The 18,573-nt window shown below is 43.6% G+C and overlaps 1 protein-coding gene across 9 annotated transcripts in view; it reads left to right on the top strand.

Annotated features, from left to right (window-relative positions):
• Positions 1 to 1,573: 1,573 nt before the first annotated feature.
• KCNC2 (potassium voltage-gated channel subfamily C member 2) overlaps positions 1,574 to 18,573 on the top strand; it is a 106,886-nt gene continuing 89,886 nt past the window's right edge. For 4 of the 9 annotated variants that reach the window (XM_076333126.1, XM_076333098.1, XM_076333107.1 and 1 more), the window contains exons 1-2: positions 1,577 to 2,101; positions 2,849 to 3,610. In XM_076333126.1, coding sequence (XP_076189241.1) covers positions 2,972 to 3,610 — 639 coding nt within the window. In that variant the 5' untranslated portion in view covers positions 1,577 to 2,101; positions 2,849 to 2,971. Of the gene's footprint in view, positions 2,102 to 2,848; positions 3,611 to 18,573 lie in introns of all 9 variants that reach the window. The other 5 variants (XM_076333116.1, XM_076333078.1, XM_076333134.1 and 2 more) reach the window with 5 other exon arrangements.

Below are 18,573 nucleotides of genomic sequence, written 5' to 3'. Positions count from 1 at the left end.
CCATCCTTGTTAGTCTTAGGTTTCTTAGGTTGTTGGGTGGGTTGTGGGTTTTTTTTGGGGGGGGTGGGTTTTGGGTGTGTGTGTTTGGCTTTGTTGTTTTGGTTTGGGTTTTTTTTGTTTGTGGTGGTTTGTTTTTTTTTTTTTTTGTGGAGGGGAGTGCTTGTCTTGTAACTTGAGCACAGATGTGGGACTTGAGCAGACAGTGACAGTTCAGAGGGGAGTCCTGATATTCTGTGATGATACAGTTTGTCTAGTGTTTTGGCAGCTACTGCCACCCCATGGTTTTCCATAATGGATGAATGCTGCAGAGCTTTAATACGTTGCATTTCTCCAGAAACCTCTCATAGGTCAGAGAGAAGACAATGAATATTCTTTTTGTCTTACTCCCTCCTTCTCTATGTCCCCTTTTCAGAAAAATCCCCTCTGCAAGGAAAAGCAAGTATGGCATGAGCAGCGTTGCTTTGGTTTAGGATGGGTGAGTCCTTTCCACTGGATTTACAACTACGTATTTGAATATTCATTTTGGCTCCCGGGAGTTTTCAGTAAGTGATGATATCTGCTTCAGCAGGATATATTTTGCCTTTTTTTTAGGAACTTCAAAACGTACATCTGGAGAAAGCTTTTGAAACCCCTTTCTTAAAGTTGCTGCTGCTTTGGGAGTCTGTGTTTACATCACGGATGCCACATACAGACAGATCTGGGTTAAAGCAATCTGGTCTAAGCACAGTGTCCTCTGAGCATCGCTTCCAGCAGAGCTTTGCCCTCCCAATGCCAGCAAGTGCCCAGCTGAAGGCTCTGACGCAGAAGGGGGATGTTTCATATACCATTATTCCACTCATTACCCTACTTCGTGCCAGGGAATACCCTTGGTGTGGAGGAAGATTTTTCTTTTGAGGAAGAGGCAAGGGGGATCACCTCTCATTTTGTGTATCTTCTCTCTGGGGCTGGAAGCTTCTTTCCCTTTGACCAACCCGGCTGAAACCAGGCATCAGTAAAAGAGGCTGTAGAAAATAACTCAGCTGGCTTGGAGGCAGAGACTTTGGCAGGCATTGGGCTCCCTTATATCTTATTGTGGACTCTCAACTTCCATCCCCCCCGCCACCCTCAACCTCCAACGTACGAAGTGTACCGAGTGTGAAGTGTACCCACTGCACTGTATCTGTTTTTTCCAGCTGACATAGAAGTTGGATGCCCCCTCCTTGAGCCCTCCCTCCCCGACCCCCGGAGGCCGGGGCTCCTCCAGCTGCTGGCCTGCGCTGGAGCTGGCCTCCGGGGGCTCCCCGGGAGCCGGGGCGCTCCTCGCCGCCGCAGTCAGCCGGCACCGTGGGCATCCCCTGCCCCGCACGCCGAGGCTGTGGGCGCTGTGTGACCCAGGTGCTGCAGGCACAGACCTGCCTGGTGAAGGACCCTCTCCTGGGGGGGGCTGAGCAGCTCCTCTCCGCAGTCACCTGTAGCTAGGCGCTGCTTTTCCTGCATTCCTCCGAAAAATAGCTATTCTCAGCCCCGATCCCTTCCCGCGTGTTTTCCTGAAGTGAACCACATTTACATGTAGCAGGAGCGGAGGTGGTGTTGCCTTTTTCGGGGAGATGTGGTATTTGTTTTTGCTATCGCCTCCCTCCGCCCCACAGGGCTGGGAGTGGGGGGCTGGAGGGGTACGGAGGGACGGCTCCCCTGCCCCCGCCCCGGGGAGGAGCTTCAGCCCCAAATGAGGTGCGTTTTCACCTTTCGGTTCGTCTTTCCGAAGAGGCGCTGGGATTACGGCAGCGCCGGTCCCCGAGGTGCCCCGACCCGCCGCCCATGGCTCTTGCTTTCCGCCTGCGATGCTCGCCCGCAGTCCCGATGTGGAAAGGCGGCGTCTCTCTTCTAAAATGAAGGGAGCGGGATCTCCGAGCGGGCGGCGGGAGCCGCTTTTACGCCTTTCGGGGCTGAGCATGGAGGGAGGTAAAACAGCTACCTGAACGCGGAAAAAAAACCCCAAACCAACAACAAGTAGTTCTCGCCCGGCAGATAGGCACGGAGAGCGGCTGGGAATCGGCGTCCGCCGCCACGCACAACCGGAGCCCGCCCGAGAAGAGGAGCCACTTTCTCTCCTCTGGCAAAGGTAGCGGAGGGGCGGCGGGGAGGAAGGAGGGGCTGGCGGGAGGGAGCGTGGAGAAACCCACGGCAGCCCGGCGCTGGTTCCACCGGCTCTTCCCCGAGATGCACGCTCGTCTTCATGATTGTCTGAGAAAGTAGCGAGCCGAGCTCCACGCAGACAGCTTTTCCAAGGGTGTGTCTGCTGCATGAGCTGCTGGGGGGCTTGGTATTTCTTCCCCAAAAGCAATCCCTCCCTCCCCAAATAGAGGCGGGGGGAGAGGCAAACCTCTAATCCTTTCCCCCCCCCCCCCCCCCCCCCCCCGTTAGGCTGTTAGGATAATAGAAGATAGAGGCCCATTAAATAATTAACCGTACACTTTCTATTCCATCAGCTCAGTTCACCCAGCCCCGCGAGGGAGAAGGGGGTGGGGACGGTGGCGGATCCGTACGCGGGAGAAGCAGCAGTGCCATTTCGGTAGCCTGCTTTCGGGGGAAGCGGGGAGAGAGCCCGGAGCTTTGCCCGGGGCGGGGGGGGGGGGGGGGGGGCGGTAGAGCCCTCCGCGGGAGGAGCGCGGCGGAGCTGCCCGGCGGTGGGTGGTGCGGGGCCGGGGGCTGGCGGCGGGGCGGGCCGGGCCGGGCGGGCTCTCCCGGCGGTGCGGGGCGGCGGGAGATCGGGGGGACGGAGGGGGCTGGGGCAGGCGGGGAATAGCCCCGCCCCGGTGATGCTTGGGGGGGGCTTCTCCTCGATTTCTTCTTTCTGTTTGTGTTTAAGGCAGAAGCTCGTCCCCCGCGGACCTGCCCGCGACTGGCTGCCCCCCCGCCCAGCGACCGGTCCCCCCGCCCCATCCCCGCTGCCGCCTCCCGCGCCCTCCCCAGTCATGTCCGACCCGGAGCGATGGGGAAGCTCGAGGACAACGAGAGGGTGATCCTCAACGTGGGGGGCACGCGGCACGAGACCTACCGCAGCACCCTGAAGACCCTGCCGGGGACCCGCCTGGCCCTGCTCGCCTGCGAGTCCCAGAGCGAGTCCCCGGGCGGCGAGGAGCCGCCGCCGCCGCCGCCCCCCCCCAACCCGCTGCCGCCGGCGGGCGGCTGCCCGGAGCCCGGCAGCGGGTGCAGCCCCCGGGGCAGCGGCGGCGCCAGCGAGTTTTTCTTCGACCGGCACCCGGGGGTCTTCGCCTATGTGCTCAACTACTACCGCACCGGCAAGCTGCACTGCCCCGCCGACGTCTGCGGGCCGCTCTTCGAGGAGGAGCTGGCCTTCTGGGGCATCGACGAGACCGACGTGGAGCCCTGCTGCTGGATGACCTACCGCCAGCACCGCGACGCCGAGGAGGCCCTCGACATCTTCGAGGCCCCCGACCTGCTGACGGGCGAACCGCCCCCCGACGGCGACGACGACGACCTGGCCGCCAAGAGGCTGGGCATCGAGGACGTGGGGGCGACCGCCGAGGGCAAGGGCGGGCGCTGGAGGCGGCTGCAGCCCCGCGTCTGGGCGCTCTTCGAGGACCCCTACTCCTCGCGGGCCGCCAGGGTAAGCGCCGCCGGACGGCGCTCCCGCCCGGGGCGGCTGGGGAGGCCGAGGGGCTGCCAGGGGTGCGCACGCCATGGTCCCCTGCGTGGGAGGCAGGCGCTCAGGGCATCAAGGGGAAGCTCGCCCCGCTTGGGGTGGGCATGCAGAGGCGATGGTTTGGTGGGCCGCTGCATGGGGGTGATGTTGGCGCCCGTGGGGCAGTGGTGCTTGTCCCCTCTGCATCTGCAGGCGGTGTCAGGCAGTGAGGGGTTCGCACTGTGCCAGCGTCCCCCCATGGGACTGTACGTGGGGTGAGGTGGGAGCTGTGCCCTGAGGAGCCTGCGAGGGAGACATGGTCACCCCCCTGGCCTGGGTGGGGGTGTGGAGGTGCGCTCCTGGGGGACCCGTTTGTGTGTGTGTGGGCAGGAACAGCCCCAAGGTGTCCTCGTCCTTTTTGAGCACCTGCCTGGAGGTGCATTTGAGGCTGGGGCAGCTGGCCCCACCGGGAGGCCATCGTCCCTCCCCCAGCTGTCAGAGGTCTCGGCTTTGCGGTGAGGTGGTGACAGCGATGCAGGAGAGCGACCTCAGCCCTTTCCCAGCTTCGCTCTGTCTGCGCTGGGAGGTGATCTGAGTTCAACAAAGTAAGTGTGACAGGGGGTCACCCTGGCTCTTCCTCCATTGATTTCTCAGGGTGACCCTCACTGGCTCTGTGACTGAGGGTATGGGGACAAGGCAGTAAATGTTCGTACTAAGTTTCTGTTATTTAGATAGGGGTTTTAGATTTTGATGCTGACTACTTTCTACTTTGATGATTTGGATTTTAGTTCCGTCTTTTAGTTGCTGTTGTCAGTGGTAATGCGGGTTCGCTTTCTAACTCGGGGCTTTGGACCAAACAAATGGTTGTAATTCCTTTGAGAGAAATATACAGCGGTGCCTCAAATTTAACGAGAAGAGCAACCACCAGCAAATCCTCCCTGCAATACAAGAAAAAGAACTTGTAATTGGGAATGTTTGATTATAAAATGGTAAGAAGCGTTTTGCAGCGTATTCGCCAGGATTCCCATGAAGTACTCAGAGCTAAGCCTCATCCTGCAGGAAGTGCAGTTATGGTGGGTGTCATCTCCCAATCAGTTCCACTAATTCCCCTGGCAGTCTCATAGATGTGACCATAAGCGTGTGGTTAAGTGACTTCCTGAATTGTACCCTATGGCCTGACGCAGTTCCTGTGAAAGTTAGCAACTCCTACGAGCTTAGTGAGGTAAGTTAAACACGAAGTAAAAGTCCTCGTAGTTATTACTGTCACTTGCTGAGTGCCAGCATTGTTTATGTTTTTGAAGGTTGTCCACCAATGCGTTTTCCCTTGACAGCTGACTCCAGCTGATACTTGAAATACCTTTTTAATAAAGGATCGGTTTTTTTAATAAAGGATCGGTTCTGAAGAAAAACTACCGGAAGTGTCTATCTTTGCTCATCAGTGGCATACCCACGTTGCTCATGTCTTAGCTGTCTGAATCCTAAAGAAAATCTGGCTGACGAAACAGTAGTGCACACGGTGATTGCTCTGCAGGTTGTCTTTCACCTACTGTTTCATGGAAGTTGCTGACAGCGTCGAATCTGCAGCTTTTACGGTAGGGAATCTTTCCACTCAACTTTGCTGGAGGACTGAGGAGGACGAAGTAAGTGTTAAATGGAAGATACCAGGAGAAATAGGAAGGTAGGCTTGCTGATTGCAGTTGCGCCTTGGAGTTGTAGCTGTCACTTGGTTTTTCGGTCTGCTTCGGTCCACTCTTCGCCAGAGCCTGTAGGCACTTGCTTTCCAAATTTTCCATCTGTACTAGACCATCCTGAACCCTCAGTGGCTTGGGTAAAGATATTTCGAGTTTGCAAAATGAATGCCGTAATTAACACTACAATAGAAAATTGTGATGTGGCGATATTAATCTTTTTGAAGATAATTTATTTACCTTTTGATAATTTTAAAACTGTTTTTAAAGATTATATTCTGATTTCAACCCCAGGCAGCCAGAGTAAGGTAGTGTCAGAGCCGTAACAACAGTGTCTAAATCAGTGTTTTAATTTTCTTTGAGGCTGCTACTCTCTACATTGATCTTTCAGGTAGGGAGACAACTTTGAGAATGGCTGGCAACTTTTAAAGCATTAAGTAAGTTTGTATTTAAGGACTAGCATGTGCTTAGTAAGCACTCTTGAACACAGTAGTTTAAGGTGATGGTAACCTTAGTTTGGAACTGAGACGTTACTGTCAATTCAACATTTTCCCCCACCTGAAACAAAGACATTATTTTCTCAGTATTCTGGCAAATACAGTTTTGTTTTGTGTCATCTGAAATGATGACTAACTCTAAAAACGTTTGAGTGAAATCCTGGCCTTAGTGAAATCAAGACAAAACTCTGTGAACATCAATCTTTGCCTCGTAGTGTTAGCTACTGACTCACATGCCACTTAGATTATGGTGAGGCTGCTTAGTGGTAAACTTTCTTAATAACTGTGGTAATTATTTTTTTAGCATTACTGTCTGATTTAACTTCAGCAATGTCTGTTCTGGGAAGTATGATGATGATAAAAATGGGATATTTTCTATTAATGAAATGGTACTTAATATTTGTGATTTTCTTTATCCTAAACTGTGATCCCTAAAAATAGAAATTTATAGAAATTCAAATATAAGTTGCCATGGTAACCTATTGGGGGATAGTGCACGCACAAGATTATTCTAGCAAGACCATCCAGTGATGTTATATAAATAGTGAAACTAGTTTGTTGACAAGAAGGTTCACTTTATTTGAGATTCTAAAAAAAATTTCAACTTTTAGTGCATGCAGTCTGATACTCAGATAGCGACATCTACTAAACATGTTTTTTGTAAATATAAAATGTAGTCCACGTGCATACATTTGCTTTGAAACCTGCAACACTTTTCTTTGTTTCTAAAGTTCAGGAGTTACATCTGAATATTATTTCTGTTTTCGTTTTATCGTTTTGGGTTTCATAGACTGAAATGAAATTAAAGAGTACAGCGGTACTCCTTTCACTCCAGGCTTAATAGAGCAATCATTCACAAACTGCTATTCGACAGTGCTATTATGCAGATATGGAAAGCCACTGGTGTAAGATACTGTCATAGGAGGAGAAGCATTGGGCAACTGAATCTTTCTATGCATTGGTTTAAGCATCTCTGAAACAGACACTTAACCTGATTCTTATCTGAATCATACATGTGTATTGTGAGTTTGACTACTTAATACCTGTAAATGATTTTGGTATCCTTTGATGGCTTCTGAGTGCAAAGTACTCATTATGCTTTAGTAAAGTGCAAAGATATGTCTAAATAGTTTGTAAGAAAGTACAAGAGGCATAATTAAGCACTGAGTTTAAAAGAGCGTCTGCAGATGCTCAGCAGGACCTAGAATGTCAGCGCTAGTCTCAGATATCATATTTCAAATTAATTAAGCTTTTAAGGCCTTTTACTTTTGAATAATAGTTGAAACATGATGCTGTTTAAAGAAGTAATTAGTATTTGTCATTGATTTTTCCTACGGATTATGGATTGCTCATGTACTTAGTGCAGGAACTCGAAAATGGCCCTGGGATTCACAAAGTTCATAGCTATATATCCTTCACTTTCTGAGAAGACCGTAAATCTGTTCACAGAGAAGGAGACAGCGCCTGCAAAGTTGGGTAGCTCAGCAGCGCGGGAGTCAGTGTGGCCCAGGGCACTCGAGCGGGCGCTGCCTGCAACACCCTTGCCATTTTCAGCAGCCGAAGGCAAGTTACACAACTCCTTTGCTGTATGGTCTCTATCTATAGGAAAGATCATAATTACTTGGTTTACAAGGGAAGGATAAAAACTAACAAGTATTTGTAAAGTTTGTTGTAAGTAAGTATTCACTGAAATGCAAATAAAACCACAAAAGCCTTGCAGTCTAGGCATCAAGATACTTACGCCTTGCAAGTGTTCTTAAGAACACTGATCTTATGCTGCTTCATCGTGATGTGAGGAGCTGGACTTGAGCAGTGACCAGTATTGTTGGTTGGAAATAAGAAGTTCCTATCGACTGCTTTACGTGAAGTTACAGTCAGAGACTCCTTTCAGTGTGCCATAACATCTCCACCAGCTTTGAACATTCGGTGGGGACGGTTGTAGGAAGAAGCAGCTGAAATGAGTGATATGGGAGAGGGAGAAAATACAGTTTTATAAATCCCCTCGAAAGGTTGAAGCCATGGAAATCATATTGGAGAGCGTTCTTATCAAATACAACTTATGTCTTTATTTGGTGGCTTGCTTACGTTTTCTCCAGGTACCTAGATACCTGTCATGTACTAGGGTGAATGAATGGGGTGGGTTAAATTTAGGGCTTTGGCTGTTCGTGATGCAAGATGGTTTTTATTTTTGGTAGAGGCAACGCTGCTGGGATAGTTCGATCGAGACACCGTGAATGGCGTGGTGAAGATATAGAATAGCGAATAGTGATAGTGAATAGCAGAGTTTATTTGCTTTCTTAACAAAATTAAAGGGCCTTTCTATTATAAGTGCAAATCTTTACTCTCTATCTTTTATCCAACAAGGAAAGCAAGTATACTTTAGATTTTACTTTTAATAATTTTTTGAGTTATGCAGATGTCTTCTATCTGAAAATGATTATAAAAGTATACAAAGAAAATAGTAAAGGTTGATAAAGAAACTGAAAAGAGGGTATTCCTTTTGCCATGTTGGTAATCAAAGTGCTGAATTTATTTTTAAGTGGGAAGAGAGTCCTTTAGATCAAATTGGCGAAAACCAGTCATTCTGCTTGAAGCGTTTAGCCTATGGGAGCTGTCGCTTTTAAAGAAATAGCAAGATTTGTTCCTAATGACAAAAATCATAATGCATCACGGTTACAGATACTCATACAGTCTGTAGCTTCATGTGTACATGGGCTGACTAAAACCCATTATAAGTAATTTTTATTAGTGTACTTCTGGCATGCTGGCTGTTAAAAGTCTTAATTGGAAATTGTAGCTTAATACGTGATGTATTCAACATAAACTAGCTTGATCTACCTTAAATGTAGATGGTCTCTGATGGCACTGACATATCGGTGAGGTAAAATCAGCAAGATTTCTGCCTCCTGAACTTCTGCCTTTTCCTCTACAGCTGTTCCGCCTGATGCTGCTCCTGTTTCCATGGAAACAAGCCAGCTCTTGGCTTCCTCTTCCCATTGAACACAGCCTTCTCGCTGTCACTTACTCATCTGGGAAAAGCATTTTGTCGTAGCTCTGACATGAATGCCACAGAGATGATCTGTCCTATCATTTCAGAAATAGCTGTTACGTATGTGAACGTGCACGCAGCCAGATTTGTCTTCCAATGACTAAAATATTCGGTTCATGGACTTACACTGAATTTGCTTTGGTGTAACTGGAAGTGGAAATTAGCTTAACACACACAGCCCAAGATAATAACGGGTGGGAGAAATATTTTCGGTTGAGAAATCTGGCAGACCATGTTCCCTTCCTTTATGTAGTTAATATGTAATGTGTTATATCTGTCACGTTTTGATTACCGTGGTAAAATTCTTAAATGGTTTACTTTGGGGATGAGAACTTACCTTCAAACTCATTAAGATGGTGGTGGGAGGAATAGCTCACACCTTCTGGTGAATATTGTATAGGTTTCAATGCTGCCGTCAGATGAGGTACCATGTTATCGTGCCATTGTCACATGATGCAGTCAGGATTCGAAAAAAGTGATGTAAGAAAACTGGTGTCTTTGAGGTCCCTATTTTCTTAAAGTGCCTCGTACTTAGTCCAAGGTAAATGTATCAATCAATACCCTGCGAGGAAGTCAGCATTTTTGCTTGTTTTGGTGAATTTGTGTTGAGTCATAATCAAAGAATTTCAGAACTCAGACTAATCCTAAAGCCTTGATTAGTTTCCTTCGCTGTAGGAACTTTAAGATATTTTGAGGGAAGTTTGTGTAAAACTTGCTCGTCCTTTTCCCTCTCAACGATCATTGGCAGAAAGTGCCTGTTCTCCTCCTCCTATGAAGTTACCTTGCAATTGGGGTAAAAGGATCAGAGGAGAAGAAAGGCATCCCTATATAAATTTTTAATATTTTGATAATCTCTTATGAAGTGCTGCTGTCCAGTAGTTTTAAGATGGAAGAGGCAAGTTCTTCTCATTGTCAAGTGCTGTTTCAGCGCTGTTCATTTCTGCAGAGACTCCTCCTGCTCGTCCTGCACTTCAGGCTCTTGGCTCATCTTGGGGAAACGTGGTTTCCTTCAGCCACAACTGGAAAGAAAGGGTTTATGCTCTCTATATTTAGCACCCAATGGGGATAGTGTGTTCCCTTTTAATTCTCTTTACTAGACTCTTCTTTAGACCTTACTTCTGGCAGTGTGATTTACATAAGCTTATTGATTCAGTGTCGAAACTTGGGGGATTTCTGCAGTTTTCTTTTTACCGTGAGTAAAGTATCTAGGTAAATAAAAATATAGATATGGTAATATTTGGAATATCAACATGATAAAAGGGACTCAAGCTGTAGTGATGACCTGGTATATTCCATTCCTTATTGTGACATACACATGTATATGTTGATATAACTAAATGGTAATTTTGTCAGAGAGAGCTGTAGAAATAGCTGTAGAGAACGAAACATGAAATCACACGGTTGGGGTTTTTTTTTTAGTTCCACAAATGTGTTTGTTTAACATCATTGTTAGTACTTTATGATGACTAAATCACTTCTGAAGGAAAAACTCCACTTCCATCTGTTAATCGGTAGCGTTAAAAATGGAATGCCACCTAGTCACATGAAATACAATTTCTTGTGATTTGCATTACAGAATTTTTGACTGAAGTGGTGACTTGAAGCTTAAAAACCAAATTATCCAATTGTATATTATAACCGTGTGTTGTTTTTTCCCCTCTGCCTTTAAGCTGAAAATTCTGAGATGTTGCTGTGTTTTTGGTCTTTATACTAGTAGGTTAATTATTACAGTGGTGTAATAATTCAGTCCTTTCTTATTACAGACAGCCTTTTGTAGTTTTCTAGTGTTTCTAGGTGAACCTTAGATATCAGGTCTTTGATATGTTCATGAAAAATGCTGTAAACAGAGAACAGCCTCTTACTCCAGTGCTGAATAATGTGGTAAAGTTCATTAATATGCATTAAATATACCACACGATACCATCTAGTCTTATTTCTGAGATAAGTCTAGTTTCTTAAGTGTTTACATTTTCATTAGTGTATAGCATACAAAATTATATTTTTTTTTTTTTAGCGTGCCTAGTCTTTGAAAAAGGTGAAGTATCTCTTGAAGTTTGTGGGTTTGGTTTTGATAATGTGTAGAGTACTAGCTGTATAGCAGTAATCTTCTTTTTAACTGTTTAATCCTTACCCTAAGAGAAATAACTCTTATTTAGGAATGACTTCCACCACACTAAAATGCTTGCTTTGATAAAAGCACAAGGCTGCTCCAATACTAGGGGTCTGGTAGTACGTGGGATTTTAAGGCAACAGAAATCAAACGCTGAAACTCAATTAATGGCTGAGAAAATTCTCTTTCAGTGAATTGCACTGGAGAAGATAAGCTCAGTAGAGTGAAAAAGAGGGCTGCAGAACAGTGCTGTGAAATGCTGCGTACACGTTGTTGCAATATTAAAGAGTGCACGTTGAGTTCCTGACGATTTCGCAAGGGGACTGCGCTGGTGCCTGCTGCAACACTGAGTGAGAGTGCTTAACCATCCCAAATGGCATCCTGCTGGAGGGTGCTCTTAAGTAGACGGAAGAATAATGTCTTCTAATCATATTTCTATTGGCCCATTTAATTTCTCAGATCATAAATGTTCACAAAATATATTAGGCTTTTATATGCTGTCTACTATAAGATTGAGGGTAATCAAGTATGTAGTAATTAATATTTTATATAAAAGCAATCACAGATTTTTAAAATTTTTTTTTTTTTTTTAGAGTAATGGTAAAAATTGTTACAGGACAATGTAAAAGATGTTTTTAAAGTATACAAATGTGTGGGTATAAACTTTCTTTAGTTCTTGGACAATACCAAAGGAGATGTCCTCATTAGTCCTTATTTTTGCATAGGTATTCAAAAATTCTCTGTACTTTTCAAGCGAGCTGTCTATTTTAGCTTCTTCATTGGCACTTGGTAATCCTTTACCCATATGAATGACAATTATTTTTAATAATTGGCTTCAGGAGTATCTTAATTTTCACAGGATAATGATTGTTAGTAGCTGAAGAGTTAACTTAGATCTTTTTTTATATCATCCCAAGTGTTACACAGTTTTTCTTCTGGCAGGAATTTTGCAGTATTCTAAGTTTAATCCAGAGGCGGTTTGGAGAAGAACTTTTTTGTCTTCCTGGTTTCTGATCACATTTGGGAAAGGAGTTTTCTTGTATTTTCAATTCTAGGTCTGATACCTACCTTCAGTTTTCCATTTGAATTTTAGGATATATTTGATGTGCAAGCACATCTGGATATCATGTTGAACATTCTTGCATTAGTCTGGGAAATTATTAAACAAATTACTAAAACCTCAGTGGGAACTGAGTTTTGGCTCTCTACAGCTTCCTGACGAGGGGAAGCAGAGAGGGAGGTGCTGATCTCTTCTCCCTGGGATCCAGTGACAGGACACGTGGGAATGGTTCAAAGCTGCGCCAGGGGAGGTTTAGACTGGACATTAGGAAGCATTTCTTTACCGAGAGGGTGGTCAAACACTGGAACAGGCTTCCTAGAGAGGTGGTCGATGCCCCAAGCCTGTCAGCGTTTAAGAGGCATTTGGACAATGCCCTTAATAACATGCTTTAACTGTTGGTCAGCCCTGAAGTGGTCAGGCAGTTGGACTAGATGATTGTTGTAGGTCCCTTCCAACTGAAATAATCTATTCTATTCTAAATAGATAAGTTCTGGTCTTCCAACCCTCTTTTCCCTTACAATGGAAAATGAAGTCCTTTTACTTAATAATTATGATGTTTCATATTTTCATGGTTTAAAAAATAAAGTGTATATAGTAAATGGCATATAATAAATGACATCAGCAGCTTTTTTGTGGGTAGGAATCGAGTGGGGTAGGATTTTGGTGCAGGTATTGAACATCAGCTCTGCTGTATAACTCACTATCTCTTCATTATCTGGTAATACTTGATGTTAAACAAATTGATTTAAACACCTTAGGCATATTTATCCTTTGGCCAGTAAATTTTATTACTGGCTATATTTGAGGCTGTTTGAATACAGTTTTGAATTTGAGGATTGAGACCTTTGACAGCAGGCCGGAGTTATTTTCCTGCTTGCCTAGGTGATACACCCGTGCAGCTTGGAGAAAGAAATCGTCGTGTTTGTCTTTTGTCTCCAAAACAGGCATGTGAAGCTGATGTTTCAGTGACCCATGAATGGTCAACAAAATTGGTTTGATGCATTGCAGCTACAGGGTCTCCTTGGTTAGTCATTGCATGCTTTAAGTTGCTGCCTTGATAGCAGAACAAATGAGCTGGGGGAATTAAAAAGGAGAAAATATTTGATAAAAGGGAAAATTACATCGGTGAAAAATGAGCCATTATGGACTGAAGCAAAGAATGTATCTTCATTATTTTGGTTTATCATAATATAGCCAGCCAAACCTTAAAACTGGCAAAGGCATTTGGTTGCATGTCTGATTTTTTTTGAGTGATGTTCATTGCTTTAAGGATGGAAGATGGTTGTCCTTAAACTGCAGGTTTATCTACTTATACTTCTTGTTGCAGTTGCCACTTCCTTAATCTTAAAGTGAGAAGGGAGCTCTGATCTTTTCAAAATGACTTCTCTAATGACTAGGTTTATTACATTTTGGAAACAGCTACTGTAGCTAGGTACAGTCTTGCAGCCGGTCTCCACATCAATCCAGGTGCTGTGACAGCTGCAAAACTATCTGTGGAGGCTCTCAGCGTTGGCTCTTGGTTACCTGTTTCCCCACTCGTCAGCCCCACCGCGTTGCATTCAGTGTCTTGCACTGTCACTGAGCCAATGGCTGGCTACTCTAATACTTCTGAATCAATGCCTTTTCCAATGCTTTTGTAATAAAATTAAGGGTTCTGCTACAGTTTGAAGTACAATGATAGTTATAAATACCTTTCTACTGTTAATACTACCTTTAGTAGCTGTGTTTGTTAGCAGCTTTTCTTTGAAAGCGTGATGGCATACATCACTTACGGAAATGAAAACCCAGTGAAACTTCAATGATTTTATATTCTCAACAATTTAAAGACATTTAAATTTGGTAGCAGAAATGTACCCATTAGTCTCTAGAGAAGTGCAGATGTAGTTCATGTTTGGTTTGTATTTCATTAGAGCAACCTACCTTGCACTGCAGTCCTGACAGATTCGTGAGATGAGGGCAATCCTCTTTGACATAATGTCTGCTTTTGTTCAAATATCAATAGCTAACTTTCTAAAGTAGCATGAGGAAAATTATTAAACTCCTGTCTTGTGCTGCTGCTGTTTCTGTACTCCTTGAAAATACAGATCAGGAGGTGTGTATTAGTAATTATAATGAATGAACTTCACAAATCTTATTTTGTTTTTTTACTGGCAGTGCAATTTTAAAATAACAAGGTAATTGTTACAGTTTCCTAATCATACTGTGAGTAAAATGCTGCCTCCAGAAACCCAAACCTTGTCTCTGGGTGGGAAAGTCTTGGCAATAGTGGAGGCTAAAGGAAAAGGCGTGACATAAATTTTTCATTGCAGTTCTACTGTTCAGACAAGAACAGTGTGACAACTGTGTGCGCTGCAGAAACGGGTGAAATGTGAGTCTGAGACAAGGGAGGAGAACATTTGTGGTCCTAGTGCTTTCAAACTTCAGGTGGAGTTTTTGTCCATATATGTAAATATGGATGCAAATATTTTTTTTTGTGTGTATATGTATGTATATGCACACACATATACATTTCTAAACAAACACATATATTGGTGTTCCTGACTTGTAATTATGGTAGTCCAGAAGATTCCCCCCCCCCCCCCCCATTTATCCGTGAAGATTTTAATGAAGAAGGCTGCATCCCAGATCTCATGACTTAATTCAGTGTTCTTGCTTTTACTTGTTTAATTCAGCTTCCAGCAATAGGTTCAAGTAGAGTTTTGTGGACTGTCTGAATATGATAGATCTATCTTACTGGATATACATATTATTATATTGGCTTACAGTATTTTGTTAACCATGTTTGACGATAGAAATAGTGTTCTATTCTTTATAAATTTTATCTCACTAAAGATGGGAGAAACCTGAAGCAGTTCTGTAACTAAAGAAATCTTGCTTTCTGTACATGTATATCTTATGGGTGACTCTCAGGGCAAATTAAACTTTTTCCTGCACTTGGCATATTATAAAGCCCCCTTTGAGTGCACATTTGTTGCTGTCAGAAGGCTCTGAACTCACTTTGCAACTTTTTCTCACTGAAGGCTTTTTGGATCTGTCTAAATGGCCAGCTGGTTCAGAGCTCTTAGGTAGGAGATCAGTAAGGTTTGGGGTTTTTTGTTTGGTTTTGTTTGTTTTTGTTTTTTGTTTTTTTTTTTTAAACCACAACAGCAAAACAAGGTAAAGTTGCTTTTTCACTTGGAAGTCCTGACGACATAAGACATCTTTTCTCAAGAAAGCACTTACATTTACGCTCGTTACATCGGGAAGCATAACTCCACCTAAGTAACTGGAGGTCAAGAACAGGGTAAAAGAGCAAGCCAAGCAGAGGCTGAAGGACTGTTGTGACTGGGGGGGGGGGGGGGGCTGACAGATGTAAGGAAATCCTTCCACGCTTGAGACCTCTGCCTTTTGTGCGATGAATACTAAATCAAGATGGGATTTTTTTTACAGTGTTTTGTGCAGTCCCTACTGTACTATGACGTGTTATGTCATTTAAAAAGTACTTAATTATTCCAAAGCAAGCCAATATTTTGTGGTGTACATTTTTTTTAATGGAAAGCACCTATAAAATGTAAACGAGGAGGCTATTCTTTCTAAGGCTTTATTTCAAACATCCTACAACAAGTAATTATGTTGCTTTTATAGAGTTACACAGAATGGCTCAAAAACCTATAAAAAGGTCAAGTTCTTCTGGTAAATTATCTAGAATTGCACTAGAACCCTACTGATTTTGTATAAAACTATATATTCTTTATATTATTTTATAAGACATTCTAAGAAAATTATGTCTCCCAGGGATGCGTTTTTCCCTTCTTCAGCTGTTGGTAAGAGGATATATTAAATACAATCAGATTTGGTAATCATTTTCATCAGGCCATGTTGATAACACCATGATTTTTCATCTCTGAAGCGTTGCAACCTGTTTTATTATTCATTTATCTGTATTTTTTCATTTAGTGTTTTTTTTTTTTAGAAGGAAGAGAGGATCAGTCGAGTCGAGTTCATACATCTCTGCTTCTTGTGAGGAATAAAGAGAAGCACAAAACCATGAAACCAACATTTAAGCGGAGGATGCAAAAGGTCATAGTACAGTGAAAGCTGTGAATGGTGTAGGGATCGTGTTATGATGAACTCAACTCGGTCAGGCTAGGAGGGACATGGAGAGTGAAGAGGGCCCAATGACTAAAGCGCTAGCAGGGAATTCTGGAGATCCAGGTTTATGTCTTTGCTAGGCTGTAGCATTTTCTGTGGTTCACTGCACCGCTGTGGTTCACCCCGTCTGCAAACTGGGAAGGTACGAATGTTCTCTTACCTTAGAAAATAAAAAAATAAAACCTTAAAAAATTATGCAGTGCTCAAATAATGCAGTAAAATAAAGGACAATTGTATTTTAGTTTGTGACTGTCAAATACAATGCAAAGGAGAGCTTAGGTACTTTTTAAAGGAAGTTGGGGATAGTTTGCTGTTTTCTGTACCCAAAGATTTAAGCATACATAATCATCTCATAGTCCTCTTTTCCCCCCCTCCCCCTTTCTTTTTTTTTTTTTTCCTTCAAGACCTTTGCCTCATTCACTTTATAGCATGGATCTATGCTGGGAGTAAACTGGGATTGTGTAGTCATTTGGATATACGCAGCAATGAGTATGAGAGGAAATCCTCATAATATATTGATAATTTTGTTTGCAGAGCAGAGTTGGAAGGGTGTATTCTGATAAGGAGGCATACATCCCACACCTGAACAATACGGAAAAAAGAAAACTTTGAATTCTGTAAGAAAACATTGTCCATTTTGTGAACTGACTGAGGCAGGGTCTACGTGGGAAAAGATTCTTCGGTCATGTTAATAAAAATTGCTTTTGTAGCATGTGAACACAAGGAAATCGAATTAAGGTGGGGTTTGGCACAGATACAGTTTGTCAAAGTTTTTCCTCCGAAACATAGTGGTAGCATTTCTGAAACAAAAGGTTTCCAGAATTGAATACACCTGAAAACAATGTAATTCTCAATTTTTCGCACAGATTGCTGAATGTTTGCAAAGGCATTTGGCATTCGGCCTGTGCAGTTAAATTCTGGCACAGCAGAGTAGGGAGTCTTAAAATGAGAAATATTGGTCAATCTTCACAGTTGGCTCTGCTACCAATTTGGTCTGCAGTATATTAGAAAGATTGTTCAATATTTTCAATGATCTCTTGTTGATTCTTGGTTGTGTTCTGTACCTGCTTTTGAAGTGTGGTGGCCAAGGATCACCATCACTAGATGGGGCAATGGTAGAGCTTGCAGGCTGTATTTCAGGAGCATTTGCATTGCTTAGTGAAAGCCAGCTGCTATTCTTTGCTGCTTTTTAATATGTTAACTAGTTGTGCTCAACTGTATTGGTGATCAGTATTGGCTAAACACAGGGCAGTGTTGTAATTAAGTTACTGTAAATTTTGGTAAGAGATTTTTCCAAAGCAGTAGGTAATACCTGTTCCTTAATTCTGAAATAACACCCATCTTTCTGTCTTGCTTCTCATATACAAGACTGACTTATACAAGAACTCGGGCTGTAAGTTCTCCCTAGAGAGATGAGCGAATTCTGCCTATATAGGTGAATGCATTTTCATGAGTAAGATATTGTTTAATAGTTTATTGTGAATCAAAGCCAAACATTTTGCTAACTTGAGCAGAAATTGGAATTGTTCTGTAAGTGGTGGAAGCCATGGAGAGCAAGAGCATTGCCATCAAAATTGTTGAAGTGTTTTAAGATCTGCCTTTACAGATGCCTGGGGGCACCACCGATGTTGGTTTGATTCCCCCTCTCTCTTCCCCCACAAACACCCCTTCCCAGCTCAGTCCAGGCTGCTACATTACTTTTACGTAACATGGAAGCCATACTGAATTATTACAAGAAATTAATTAATCGTTTAACTGCTGTGTTTCTGTGCTGGGAAAAAACCCATCTGGCTATGTCTGGCCAAGATTTGGGGATGTGCTTGAAGCACGTGACGATATTGGCTGAATTAATTCCGAAAGACGGCAGCTGACAAGCGTTAAGTCTGCTCTGATCATGGACAGGCAAGCAATTTCTTCATTCAGTTAATTGCTTTGGAACAAGATGCAGGATAAATAAGTGAGCTCAGTTTCTTTTTCTACCTGAAATGATTGTTGCCTATAGCCTTGACAGGAGAAAGCTGCATTTTTGGGATTTATTCTGAGGCTTTGAGGTTTGAAAAATTTGTGTTGTTAATAGCTGCGCTAAGCAGTGCTGGATTTCAGCATGATTCCTTACACAGAGTAATGTCTGATTGTGAAACAATGTAAAATCTCTTATTTAGAATTGAATGCACATTTCCAAGTGATAAACCAACTGTAAAGTATTTAGCAACAGAAAATTTACAGAATTCTAGCTTTATAAGTCTGCTGCATATGCTTTCTCTTCTGTGCGTGCACCATGCTGAATTTGCCAAAACTGGTTCTGAACCAGGAGTGTAGGACAGATCTTGTTTCACCGTATAACTTTAAAAAACAAACCTTCCATTACAAGAGTCAAACACGAAAAAATAGTTCCATGTATTCCTAGTGGTAA

The sequence above is a fragment of the Aptenodytes patagonicus genome, chromosome 1 (genome assembly GCF_965638725.1).
Source record: "Aptenodytes patagonicus chromosome 1, bAptPat1.pri.cur, whole genome shotgun sequence".
Taxonomy (NCBI): Eukaryota; Metazoa; Chordata; class Aves; order Sphenisciformes; family Spheniscidae; genus Aptenodytes; species Aptenodytes patagonicus.
This window is presented reverse-complemented; position numbering and strand designations above follow the sequence as displayed.